At 32.4% G+C, this 14,319-nt stretch overlaps 1 protein-coding gene across 9 annotated transcripts in view; it reads right to left on the reverse strand.

Moving 5' to 3' along the window:
* The window catches only part of FRYL (FRY like transcription coactivator), a 262,394-nt gene that overhangs the window by 137,641 nt on the left and 110,434 nt on the right, over positions 1-14,319 (reverse strand). For all 9 annotated transcript variants that reach the window (XM_031942465.1, XM_031942463.1, XM_031942464.1 and 6 more), the window contains 3 exons: positions 9,735-9,788; positions 4,659-4,798; positions 3,819-3,915 (listed from right to left, as the gene is read on the reverse strand). In XM_031942465.1, coding sequence (XP_031798325.1) covers positions 3,819-3,915; positions 4,659-4,798; positions 9,735-9,788 — 291 coding nt within the window. The remainder of the gene's footprint in view (positions 1-3,818; positions 3,916-4,658; positions 4,799-9,734; positions 9,789-14,319) is intronic.

Raw genomic sequence — 14,319 nt, forward strand, 5'->3', positions numbered from 1 at the left:
AAACATAGGCTGGACTCTAAACTTCTCTGCAATTTTGAAATTCTCTCTGAGTTGTGAGGATCAATGGAGATATACATATAAAAGAATAACTATAAAGCACTACATAAATATACTTATAAAACTATTCTCTAGTTGTTTTCCCAACTAGCCTCTTAGAAAAGTTCAGGGCTAAAGCCTAAATAATTTCCTTTTCGGTTTCTAGACTATGAGTCTTAGAAATCAGTACTTTAAAAGATAATGTTCTATAAGACTTCACTAAAATCCTATTTTGATACGTCACTGTTATGTTATATTGGTAAGGTACAAACTCTGCAGACCCTACCCAAGGTAAAAAGCTTAAAAAATGATGGAAAGTGTGTCTGTTAGGTCTCTTGTCTAAGTAGTTTAGCTTAAGTTCAAGGAGGAAGAGGAGGGGAAGAAGTCACATGGAAGATTTAAGATCAAATTATACCTTCCAAAACAGATAAACATGGGTTTAACTCACTCATCCAAAACATGCAGAAATTAATTTTAAACAATAAAAGCATGTGAATTTTCTAGAAAAATAGATAAGGAACTGTTAGTGGTGGTCTACTATAGTTAACCCACAGATTCTTTGTTTTTTTCTTCCTCCCACTTCCTATGTCAGCAGGAAGAAACAATAGTGGGAAGGACCAGGAAAGACATCCTGTAAAAGACGGGATTGAGATGGGGCAAGAAAGAAACTAGGGAAATCAGAGATGGAAGTAAGGAGACAGAGCAACACAGGGATGAAAAATAGTCAAGACAGTCAGAGAAAAATAAAATATAGTGTCAGGTTTGAGAAACTGCAAATAAACAAGTATAGTTAAAATGCAGAGTACATAAGTGGTAAGAAAGTAGAAAAATGGAAAGGCAGGAAGAGGCCAGCTTAAAAAGAGCTTTAATTGCCAAGTAAAGGACTTTACATTTAATTCTGGAGGTAACAGGGAGTCACTGTAGACTAAGTGGGATGAAGAGACAGTAGGACTTATGCGGAGTATTGGATAGACTAGAATGGAGAAAGACTCGTGGGAGGGAACACTGACAAGAATATTGCAATAATCTAGGCAAGAGCCGAAGCAAGTCTAAAATAGGGTTATTATTGCATGATTATAGAAAAGGACAAGTATATAAGATATGTTGTGAAATTAGAAACAGTAAGATTTAACAACGGATTGAGTATTCCAAAGCAAGAAGAGACTTTAAATATCATTAGCTACAACTCCCTCATTTTACAAATATGGAAAATGAAGGATAGAAGAAAACTCCAAGGTGATAAAACAGCATCACCTGCCAGTAAATTTCCCATAGCAAAAATAAAATTAGGACAAAGGACAAATCTGACCCACAGATTAGAGGTTTCTTATTTTTGCTAGATTCTCAAAAAGCAGAAAGATAACAATGTCTGACATATAGAGTTAATTCTTTCATGCTACAATTTAACCCATCATAATGATATTTTTTAATATTATGGCAATACTTAGTTAGCTAAGCATTTTTAATTATGTTCTATGATTTGTCAGAGCATATTTTTCTATCATACTTTATAAAGTAGTTTTGAGTCATTTAGGATTTACATTATGATCCTAAAGAACATAAACTCTTTTGAATATCGTCTTCAAATAAAATATTTAAAAAAATTTTTTTATCTAATTCTTCAGTGTACTTCCATATATCAGTAGCACTCAATTTAAACAAAAATAAAACAATTTATAACAACTGTATGGACTACTGCTCTTACTTGACCCAAAATCAAATTTTTCTTCATTTTGTTTATGTATATCATGTGAAATCAAAATTAAGGTCTTATTAAAATAAAGTTAGATTAAATTTATGCTTTTTTCTTAATCTCTTAAATCTGAAATCATGTTAAAAGAATATTATGTTGAGGTATCACAACTTTTCCAAAAATTTTATTTATTTTTTAGTCCTGTTTGATTTTATTAGCTTTGAAAGCTAATAAAGAAAACCAATATTTCCTATAATCATTTAAGTCCCCAAATGGGATAGATATTTTACAATGTGTAGTTCAGAATGCCAGAGAAAAATGTTACTGGGGAAAAGGGTACACAATGCTGGACTGAATTATGTGACTACTCAAAGCCAGAAAAATAAAAGGAGTAAGAGAAATAACATTCTATAGATCATCTATATATCCTGTACTTCCTACCTTCTGATTCCCCATCAATTATGAACCTGAAGAGATTAAATGCATAGCACCTTAAAAATACAGTGCAGTAATATATGAGCTGGATGAAGCATTATATATTCTGGTCCTTTCCTCAAACAGAGCTAGCTATCTTTAAAACAACAATATAAAAATAAATATGTTTCAAATTTGGAAGCTGGTGCAAAAGAGAACAAATGTCAATCAACTATCAGACATGTTGGGAAATTAATAACAGCTGTTAAGAATGGATAAAATGTTTTGTTTTCTCATTTATTTTTTCAATGATTGTTTAGTTAATCAAAATTATCTGAAATCTGGTTACCAACCAAACATAAAAATAGCCGAGAGCACAAGAGCATGGGAATCATTTCCCAAGCACCATTATTAGGACGATTTCAATTAAAGATCCATGATATCACCTATCAAGATACTGCATCCCTAGGTTGCTGGGAATCCAACTGGACCAGGTGAAAAAGGATCTACCTCAAAGTGATGCTACTACCCTGGTGAAAAAAGCTTTGTCTTGACAGCTATTATAACAATTTTAACAGCTATTACAGAAATGCCCCTTAAAATTTAGCAATGAAATTTCAATCACAAAAAAATTCAGAATTATGTAATTAACAATTAACTATAGCTTGATGATATGTCACCTTGAAAAACATTTAATTCTATCTGATCCTTTTTTTTTACATTCACTATTTTTTAAATGCAAACATTTTGTATATTAAAAATGAAGATCTTTTGTATTTATTTATAACCTTTTTCTGAATATTCTTTGAATAACTATCTTTTCAAAAATGTCATTCAAAAAAACAAGTTTTCATATTGGCAACATTCCAAAAAAGTAAGCTGAACGAGAAACCATTAAATTATTTTATATTTCATTACTAAATTTTCAACAGATTCATTTTAATGCCTTTATGTAAAAAAATGCAACCATATGGGCACTGTGAAAGAGTAATTGGAAGTGGAAGTTCAAAGGGCATTTGGGAGTATAGGGTTGAGCTAACAGGGAGAAAGACACAAAGGCAGCAAAATTATGTGATGATTAATTATAATGGACTTGTCACTTTTCAACAATGAAGTGATTCAGGCCAAGTTCAATGGACCTATAATGGAAACAGCCACCTGCATCCAAAGAGAGGATTATGGGAACTGAATATGGATCACAACATAGTATTTTCACCTTTTTAGTTGTTGGTTGTTTGCTTTTTTTTTTCCTCTCTAATTTTTTTTTCTTTTTTATTTGATTTTTCTTGCACAGCATGATAAATGTGGGAATATGTATAGAAGAATTGCACATGTTTAACAAATACTAGAATACTTGCTGTCTAAGGGAGGGGATAGGGGAAGGCAGAGGAAAAATATTTGAAACACAGGATTTTGCATGTATTTTAAAAATTAAAAGCTATTACAAAAAAGAATTTAAAAATCAAAAGTCAAACTCTGACTTGTTTAAAAAAAAGGGAAAAAAGTATGTGGATGACATTGTATTTAAGTCTTAGATAATGGATATATACTTTCGTGAGTAGTGAATATATTTTAGAAGATGAGAGATTTTATACTAAAAACAATATGATACAAAGACAGGCATAGATTTTATTGCAAAAATTTAAAACAAGAGTTCACAAAAATAAGAACTTACCTGTTTCAGAACTTCTACTAAAACTAAACAAAAAATGAAATCTACAGCTAAATCCCTCCTTTCGAGTAGGTAATCTCTTTCACGTTGCTGTTCATCCCTAAAACAACAGTTCAGAATTATTATAATGAACATTGTAAATGAAAGAAATTCTTAAAGATCCATATTTTTATTGCATACCTATCTACAAACCAGTAGTACTTGGTATGTTTTTTTAATATGATAAATCACATTTTAAAACCATATCACCTGATTTTCTTGTGCAGCAAGATAACTGTATAAATATGTATACATATATTGGATTTAACATATAATTTAACATATTAACATGTATTGGACTACTTGCCATCTAGGGGAGGGGATGGGGAAAGGAGAATTTGAAACAGAAGATTTTGTAAGAGTCAATGTTGAAGAAATTACCCATGCGTGTTTTGTAAATAAAAAGATAGAATAATAAAAAAGAAAAGATAAAGAAAAGAAAACTATATCACATGTAGCAAATCTGGTCAGAGTTGTGGCACTGAGTTTGGAAAGTTTAATAAACAGTTCCTGAATATTCCCCAGCTACTCCACACTTTGATCTGCAGCACTATGATACACCTCAATTGATGCAGCAGGAAAGTTCTATCATGTTTCTTTGAATGAGTTGTTTCTCCGGTATCTTAATTCAAATTCCCAAGTTGGTGCTTCCGAATTTAAGCAATGACCACCCTCAAAGTAGTAAAACAGTCAACTGGCTTTGTGACCATAAAAATGTACAAGAGCTTATACTTACTACCAAGATATTCTTAAAAGTAGCATGGATTTGGTAGACATAACAACAACAATAACAAAAGCACTTACCCCTTAGATTTTGTGCTAGATCGAGGCCTATATTCATATGATTCATCTTCAGTTCCATTTTGACGTCTATACCAGTCAAACAAGGTGCGAAGTAAGGATGGGAGACAGTGCTCTGCTACTGAGCTCATAGAGCTTATCAACTGAAAAGATGAGATATTTATGATTAAGATTACTAATACTATATTTTAAAATTTTACTTGAGTTCATTAAATTCCCCGCCTCCAGTCCTTCTCCTCTCTAATCCATTCCCATATGATTGTCAAACTGCTATACCTTTATGTTTTTCAAAAATAAATTTGTTAAATATTCTTTAAAAAAATTTGAGTTCCAAATTTTTTCCCTCTTGTCTGCCTCTCTAAAGCATTGAGAAGGCAAGAAATGAATTATACATGTGAAATTTATGCAAAACATATTTCCATATTAGTCATGCTACAGGAAATAAAAAAGCAAGAAAAATAAAGAAAGTGAATTATGCTCCAAACTGCATTTATACTTTCTCAGTTCCCTCTTTGGAGTTAGATAGCATTTTTCATTCTAAATTCTTTGCAATTGTCTTGGATTACTGCACTGCCAAGTCACTCATAGATGATCAACATACAATATTGTTAATACTGTCTACAATGTTCTCCTGATTCTGCTCATTTTACTCTGCATTAGTTTATACAAGTCTTACCAGATTTTATTAAAACCTATATGTCATTTCTTGGAGCACAATAATATTCCATAACAACCATACGTCACAACTTGTTTAGCCATTATCCAATTGATGGAAATCCCCTCAGTTTCCAATTCTTTGCTACTACTAAAAAAGCTACTATAAATATTTTTATACAAATAAGTCCTTTTCCTTTTTGTTTTTAAATCTCTTTGGGACACAAGCCTAGTAGTGATATTGCTAGACCAAAGAGATACATATAGTTTTATTGTTTTTGGACATAATTCCAGATTCAACTCTCTAGAATGGATGGATCAGTTCACAACTCCAAGGTACAAAAATCCCAATTTTCACAATCTCTCCAACGTTTCTCATTTTCCTTTTCTGTCATTTAGTGCATTTTTTAAAAAATGTGACTATTGATAACTTTGATTTCTTCTTCTGAAAAATGCCTGTTCAAGACAATTTTCAGATAAATAAATTAAAGCCATTTCTAGTTACGTGAAAAAATGCTGTGTATCACTATTGATTAGAGAAATGCAAATTCAGACAACTCTGAGGTACCACCTCACATTCTCAGACTGGCTAAGATGACAGGAAAAGATAATGATAAATGTTAAAGGGGAAGTGGGAAAACTGGAATACTAATGCATTGCTGGTAGAGTTATGAACTGATCCAACAATCTTCTGGAGAGCAATGTGAAACCATGCCCTAAAGAGATCATTAGAAAGGATCCACATGTGCAAAAATTTTTGGTGCAGCCCTTTTTGTAGTGGGAAGGAACTGGAAATTTAGTGGATGTCCATCAATTGAGGAATGATTAAATAAGTTATGATATATGAATGTAATGGAATATTGTCATTCTGTAAGAAATAATGAGTAGGCTGCTTTCAGAAAAACCTGGACAGACTTACATGAACTGATGCTGAGGAAGGTAAGTCGAACCAAGAGAACATCGCACACAGCAACAAGATTATATGATGATAAAAAAAAAAAGTCCATCACAGTTTAACAATGGGATTGAAGCCAAATTCAATAGACTTGTGAAGAAAAGAGCCATCTGCATTCAAAGAGAACTATGAGTGAATGTGGATCAAAGTATAGTATTTTCACTTTTTTGTTGATGCTGTTGTTTGCTTGCTTGCTTTTTTTTCTTTCTCATTTTTCCCCTCTTTTGATCTGATTTTTCTTGCACAGCATGATGAATATGAGAATATGTTTAGAAGTTTAACCTAGATCAGATTGCTTGCTATCTGGAGAAAGGGGAGAGGGGAAGGGAGAAAAATTTGGAATACAAGGTTTTGCAAAGGTGAACGTTGAAAACTATCCTTGCATGTTTTTGGAAAAAATAAAATATTAATTAAGAAAAGAGAAACTACCTGCTCATAACCTTTGATCATATCAACTGAGGAATAGTTCTTTTTTTTTAAATAAATCTGGCTCAGTTTCCAATATATTTGAGAAATGAGGCCTCTAGTAGAGAAACCTCCAATTGTTTCACCATTTTCTGCTTTCCTTCTAATTTTGGCTACATTAGTTTTGTTTTTGAAAAACTTTTTTAATTAATGGAATCTAAACTAGCCATTTATCTTCCCGTGACCTTCACTATATCACTATATTTGGTTATAAATTCTTTTCTTATCCATAGATCTGATAAGTAAAATTTTCCATGCTCCCCTAATTTACTTATGTCATCACTCTTCCATATCTAAACTATGTGCCTATTATGACCTTAGCTTGATATAAGATGTTGAGCTATATCCATTTTCTGCCAAACCACTCTTCAGTTTTTCCAGCAATTTTTATCAAATAGTGAGTTCTTGTCCCCAAAGCTTGAACCTTTTAGTTTATTCAACACTTGATGGGTATAATCATATACTACTGTTTCTTATGTAACTAATCTATCTACCAATCCTCCACTCTATTTATTAGGCAATACCAGATTATTTTCATGATATCACTTTGTAATATGTTTTGAAGTCTAGTGTTGCTAGGTTACTTTTCTACAAAATTTCCCCCACTGATTCCCTTAATATTTTTGACCTCTTGTTCTTCCAGATGAATCTTATTTTTTCAAACTCTAAGAATTTTGGTAGTTTATTATGGTACTAAGTAAATCAACTAATTTAAGTAGAATTATCATTTTTATTATATTACCTTGGTCTACCCCCAAGCAATTAATAGTTCTCACTTCTATAGCTCTCAAACTGGTATTACTAAAATACAAATCTCACCACATAACTTCCCTATTCAAGAAGCTCCAATGGCTCACAATTATTGAATGTTTGGCACTCAGAACATTCCATAATCTTGTTCCCATCCATCTCTCTGGTTTCATTATATTTTGCTCTCTTGCATACCCTCTAGAGACCAGTCAAATCAGCCCATTTGCCTTTCCCCATTCATGAAAGCCCTTTAACAGACCATTCTTTCTCCTTTGACTTCTCTGAATCCAGAATTAGAGCTCAACTTGAACATCCTCTCCTACCCACAGCCCTTCTGAATTGTTTTTGCTGCTAGAACATTCTCATGCTATTGGTTTGGAAATATTTTGTATCTGTGTACAAACTGTTTCCTTTGATAGGCAATAACCTGGACAGTAAGAAATGTTTCTCTCTCTTTTTTTGTAGCCCAGTACTAAATCCAGTTTCTGTAACAATTTTAATAAATACTTATTGACTGATTGATCATGTACCCCCTAAACCTTTTCTCCTCGAAGCTAAATATGCCTCAGTGGCTTCAGTTTATCTTCTTAGGGTATGATGTCACTATCTGCAACATCTTTGACCTATATCCTCTTGACATTCCCTCCAGCTTATGAAAATCATTTTTAAACTGTAGAGAACAGAACAAAACATTTTAGGATACAACTGACCAAAACAGACAGAGCTGTCTTAGGAACATCTCAGTCTTAGGAACTATGCTAATTTTATACAGCCTGATTGCCATATCACAGTAATGACTGGTAGAGGTCTAGAAAACCCTCTAATATCTAGTCAAACACAATCAGTCCAATTTTACTTATACTACTGATCTTTTTAGTCCAAGTTTTTCCATTTGGTATCAGCTATAATTCATCGTAAAAGATTAAGACCAACATTCAAGCTTATTAAGACCTTTTTGAATTTCTGCCATTGAATTAGCTGTCACTTAAAACGTTATGATTTCTAAAAATGCAATCATTTCATCTTCAGTTCCTGCTTACTGATGAGAAAACTAAGGACCACACTTCAAGTGACTTGCACAAGGTTATGGAGATAATAAGTAAGCTGTGACATATTTAAGAGCTCTGATTCTGAATCCAGAATACTACTTTCACTTTATCACAATGAAATACTGTATTACAAATGTCCAGCCTCAGCTTTAAAACTAATATTCTCACAATGATATTATATGCCTGAATCAAGAACACTATGATTTTTGGAAAATTTTTGGAAACCCTTATTCAAAAAGGCAAAAGAAAGACAAATGACACATCAGCAAGGATGAGAAATGTAATCAATGATGACTTTGCATAAGTGACACTAAAAAAGTCATTAAGGACATGAACCGAAAAAGGATGTGGCCAGTCACAAAGAGAACGTGAAATAAAATATGGGACTGTAAAGCCATTATGATATTTGGAGTTGAATTGTTTTATGTATGGGAAAGATAGAAGTCAGCAACAGATTTAAACTACATTGTTATGTTTTGCTTAAAAAATGCTGACATTAATTTGCATTTCCTAAATACATAGTGATAGTAAGTAAAAGTATTTCAAGCTTGCTGTGTAGAAGCAAAATACTAATCTATTATTCTGAAAGCATTATAGACAATAAATGCAAAATCTAAAGTAGAGTAGTAAAGAAACAAGATAAGAAAATAACTAGAAATTGTTAATAAAACTATAGTGATGTTCACTGGAGGGAAATAATGTGTATCACAAATTCAATAAATTTTTGACATTAAGTGTAAGAGGAGTATAAAGAAAACTAGACAGAAATACAGCAATATTATCTATCATTGGAGGGGACTAATGTACAGTTCTGATCCCCTATCATTTAGAAAAATTGGGTGGAAAAAAAAGACAAAATGTTTAAAGGTTAGACTAAAGTTATTGAAAGTTTACATAAGGAGAAAATGACAACTAAAGTTATGCCATCTGAATACTTTCCAGTTATTCTGAACAGTGGCAGGAATTAGAGAATCCATTTTAATTGCAATCAACATACAGCTTAAGCAGAGAATGCTCTGGTTACTGCCAGAAACTGAGCTCTCTCTAGAATGAAATCTCTCAGTTAATATATAAGAACATTTCAAGAATTAATGTATAATTCAAACAAAGATAAAAGTAGGAATTTGCTAAAGCTGAATTTAATTACATTTGGTCATCAGATTAATTCTAGCCTTAGGAAAATTGTCATTGCTAAAATCAACCTACCTGATCAAACTGAAGATCTTCACCCCTTTGAAGAGATCTGGATAATAACTTTTCCTAAAATGTAAGAAAAAAGTTTTAGTAAAAATACATGTAATGACAAATTAAATGATAATTTCATGATATGGGCAGGGGAACTTTATTCTATAAATTCCAAAGGACTTATCTTCAGATACATTAGTAAGATAGAATAGAGTAACTGCAATCCCATTCCCACCCTACCCCCAGATAAAACTCTGAAGTCACAAATCCAAATACTATATGTAAAAAGAAATTATCAACTTTCAAAATGCAAAAAGGTCAACAAGTAGATTTAAATATGCAGTACTAAACAATAATTTAATAGCAATAAACAAGCAAGTTTGAAACCAAATATATCCAAAGAAAATTCAGCACTCAAGGAAATATTACCATATATTGAAAATGTACCCAAAAGAGGGAGGGATTTCAATAATGAAGAATCCTGGGAGTTTCCTATACCAAATGACATCATACAGTCTCTATTACTATGCATATACTAAATTAAATTGCTATATATTTTTTTCTAATGTTTTGTCTCTCTCATAACTCCCAGGGAACCATCCAACAAAGCATAGAGGAGAAAATACAGGCAAAACTAACCAAAACATCAGATAAGAATGCAATGCACATATTTACTAATAATCTATACCATCCAATATCTATCTACAATCCTCAAAAATATGCAAGGGGGGAGGGGCTGGCTGTCTTTTTATATCTCATCTTTTGGGCTAAGTTTGGTCATTATAATTTCACAATATTCCATTTAGATTATCAGGTTACTGTTACTTATATTTACATTGTTATAGTCATTATGGTTAGTATTTTACCAAATATGCTTATTCTTACAGCAGTTCATTCAAGGCTTTCCATGGATTCCATTATATTAAATCTTTTTCTTATTTGAACCATAATAAATCATTGCTTATTCCAATATTTATTCTCCTTGAATTTTTTTCCCTCAGAGACTTTGTCATTTTAATTACTTAAATAATTTCTTCCAGATTCTCTTACAATTCTTGTGAAATTGTGCATACCTGTGTTCAAATGTCCATTGACCCAGATTGCAACTCTGAAGTTGGCCATTCTGAGGGAAGGTTCTATTTTATGCTTCTGTTCTTCCTGGGACTTCCCTAGCCATGATACAATGTAAATGAGGGAATCGAGCTGCTTTATAATTGTTCATGCTGCCACCTAAACTAGAACTCGTTTCCACAGTAATATTCCATTGTATTCAGGTACCAAGACAGTCAACAAAAGTTTATTAAATATTTAAATGTGAATCAAGCTTATGTTAAAGAGGAAGCTGATAAAAATATATTATTAGTAATTGATGTGTTACCGTCAAATGTCTGAATCAGTAAATTTAGATCTTAGGCTGATCTGTGCTTCCCCACAAAAAAGGTAATGTATTTTATGTTCCTTGATGCCCTCATTTTAGCAATCTCATGCCAGCTTTCTGTTTCACAACTTTTGTTTTTCATTTCTTTGAGCTACTTGTGACTCTTAGACAACCAAAAATATTTTACAGTCTGCTTCTTTGAGGATTCTCTCTGTGTTTTAATTTCTATGCTTCACAAGGCTCTGTATTTGATTGATTTAGAATTGTTGGATTTTTTTAATAAGTGTACCACTGCATCATTACAATACCTCAATTTTTTGAATTTTTCTATCATTTGCTAGTTAAGAAATCAGAAATTCTTGATATATTTTAGTTTTCTAAATTTTCAAATGTATGTTTTGTTGTTGCCTTTAATTGAAAAATAAATACTGTGCTCAGGTTTTCTGTCCTATGTACTAGTCAAATATCATGGTAATCTTTCAAGGTTTTCCCACAGACTTTCAATAGCTCTCTCAGGTCACTTCTGCCAGGATGATATTTGATGTCAGTCTTCAGGAATATTGGATGATAAGTCCATTTTCTTAATAGGATAAATTTCTTTTATCTATTCTGATCTTTTCAAACAGAAGAAAAATTTTAAATTTCAAATAAAAGAAAAAAGAAGTTAACACGTGAAACTGTGAATCTCTATTACATTTAGCTTTTTCATTATCACTAGTTTCTCTCTTACGTCCAGTGAGAAATAAACACATATTCCATACAAACACACACATACATAGATGTAAGTATGTATATAAAACAGTCATGCAAACACGTCCATACATCTGCCATGTCCCAAAACACACTTCATTCTGAATCTTGTACCCATCACACCACTCTCCCAGGAAGCAGGGAGCATGCTTCATCACTGATCTTGCACTGCTTTTCTTTATAATGCTGTTATTGCCATCCAAAACATTCTTCTGGCTCTGCTCATTTAAATCTTCATTAGTTCACCCAAATCCTCCCTGGTTTCTCAGTTTTTATGGAACACTAATACACCATTATATTTACATAATATAATTTATTCAGCCATTCCCCAATTTAGCTGTACCTCTTTTGTTTTCAATTCTTTATCAAAATAAAAAGAACTCTTTTAAATGTTTTTATACAATGGATCCTTTTCTTCTTGTTGTTGTTCTTAAATCACTTAGAGAGTAGAGGTCTAATAGTGCCAGTTCCTATTATTCTTAAACATGGCAATAGCCATAGCATAGGTGGTTGTATGCAATTCCTCAAGTGTTTTTATAGCTTCTTCAAATATTGTAAGAGAATGCATTCTTTCATGATGGTTACAGCAAAGTCAGCTTTTCTGAATTAAAATGTTTTGGAATGGTTAGTCTGATTGCTGGATTCATGCTGAGGAAGTCACAAAGAGCTTTTTGAAATTCTAGTCTAAGTGTGCTCATTCTCCTTTTAAAAATAATTTGAGACATCAGTGTTGTTTGTTTGTTTTTCCATCTGATTCATTTTTAGATAGAATTTCTAAAGTTGCATGAGAGGTAATGGGTTTTCCTGGCTAGAAAGCTGGCCTTAAGAGTCAAGAAGACTTGGGATTGAACATATCTTCTGACCTGATAATGAAAAGAAAGTGTTAACCTATAGTGGTACGAGTTTGCTCATCCCAGAATTTCCAATACCAAAGAAATCAAAGGCTCAATCCTCCAGTCCCTTTGTTTATTTGAAATTCAGTGATAAGATTTCTATAATTTTAGTTTCTAAGACTGCCTAAAATTTTTGAGCTTTTTAACTTTTCCTTCCTGAGAATTGAGTAATTCCTCAATTTCTCTTATTTCATTTAACCCAGACTCATGGGTGAAGTTACTTCTTATAAATAACCTGTACTCATCACTGCATTATTGTATAGTTTAGGCACTACCAATAACACCAGTATAAAGCCCTTGTTTCCAATTTTGTAATGACACAATAGGAGCACAAAATTGTTTCAATCCATTTCGTGTGCATTTGTGGTCTGCCTGTTTTTTGTGGTCAGTGCCATCCATGCTTGAACACTATCAGCAGGTAAGGTATTCACATTTCTTACTTGTACCAGTGTATCCTATTTCTTGTAGTACCAGGGTATGAAGGAGTTCCATTTGCTCTGCTGACCTCCATGTCTACCTGATCACTACAACAGCTACAAACAACATTAGCAAGGAAATCATATATTGAAATAGCTAATTCTTTTTGACACTTAGGAGTAGCTGCCTCCCACTGACAACACTACTGACTTGATCAATGCTTTTCTCAGGATTACTGAGAGGCCTTTCCAGCATTGCCTGGCTCAGGTTATACATCACCTTGGCAAGCACTGTCCTACCTTGTTTTTATCCCCATGCCTTCATCCAAAGGTTCAAACAATGGGTTGGAAGTTATTAGTAGCACTATTAGTAGTAATAGTGGTATTAGCAGTATGTTTTTTTTTTCCTTATCTGTTTGGATAGATTACAAGTAGAAATAGTGCTGGGACAAGCTGCTATCCTCGAACTGGTCTTTTATAAGAATAATGATATGGCTTTGCTTAGATAGATAATTGCTTTATATCACTGACTAAAAGTGCGAGATACAAGTTTGGTGAAGGCATCTTTCAGACAACTTCAGCAGCATACACAATGTCAGTGATGATACATGGGTCCCCACATGGTACTGATTTGCCTTATTAGGTTATCCATTTTTTAAAAACTTTTCATTTCACATAAAATAATGGTTATATCAAGATTATAAATATTTAAGATGAATCTATTTAAAAATCATTCTTAAATTTTTATGGATCAATGTTATTTTGGCATAACAATTTTGTTTTTAACGATGTTTCTAGGATAGGTTTTTTTTAATTCAAGTATCCTTTGGATGTCTGTATTATAATAAAACTATTTATATTCTGCTGATTTGTGAGGGATAGATATCAAAGCTCTAGAGTACAATTCTGGCATTAGATGCTAAATTTCTTCAACTTGCAATATTATGGATATGTTGCAAGTTTTTCCAGATTTTCTTATGTGATCAATCTAATAATTGTCTTGGCACTTTCAGGATAATCTTTCTCTTATTTACAGTTGTGATGACAGGTCTTATTACAATCAACCCTCTATTTTTTTGTAAATAAAGCTGCACAACTGGGCCATTTCTTTAATGCTTCTGTGGTGATATATTGAATTCATGTGGATATCATTCATAGAGGTGTTTTGA

This window comes from Sarcophilus harrisii, chromosome 6, assembly GCF_902635505.1.
Source record: "Sarcophilus harrisii chromosome 6, mSarHar1.11, whole genome shotgun sequence".
NCBI lineage: Eukaryota > Metazoa > Chordata > Mammalia > Dasyuromorphia > Dasyuridae > Sarcophilus > Sarcophilus harrisii.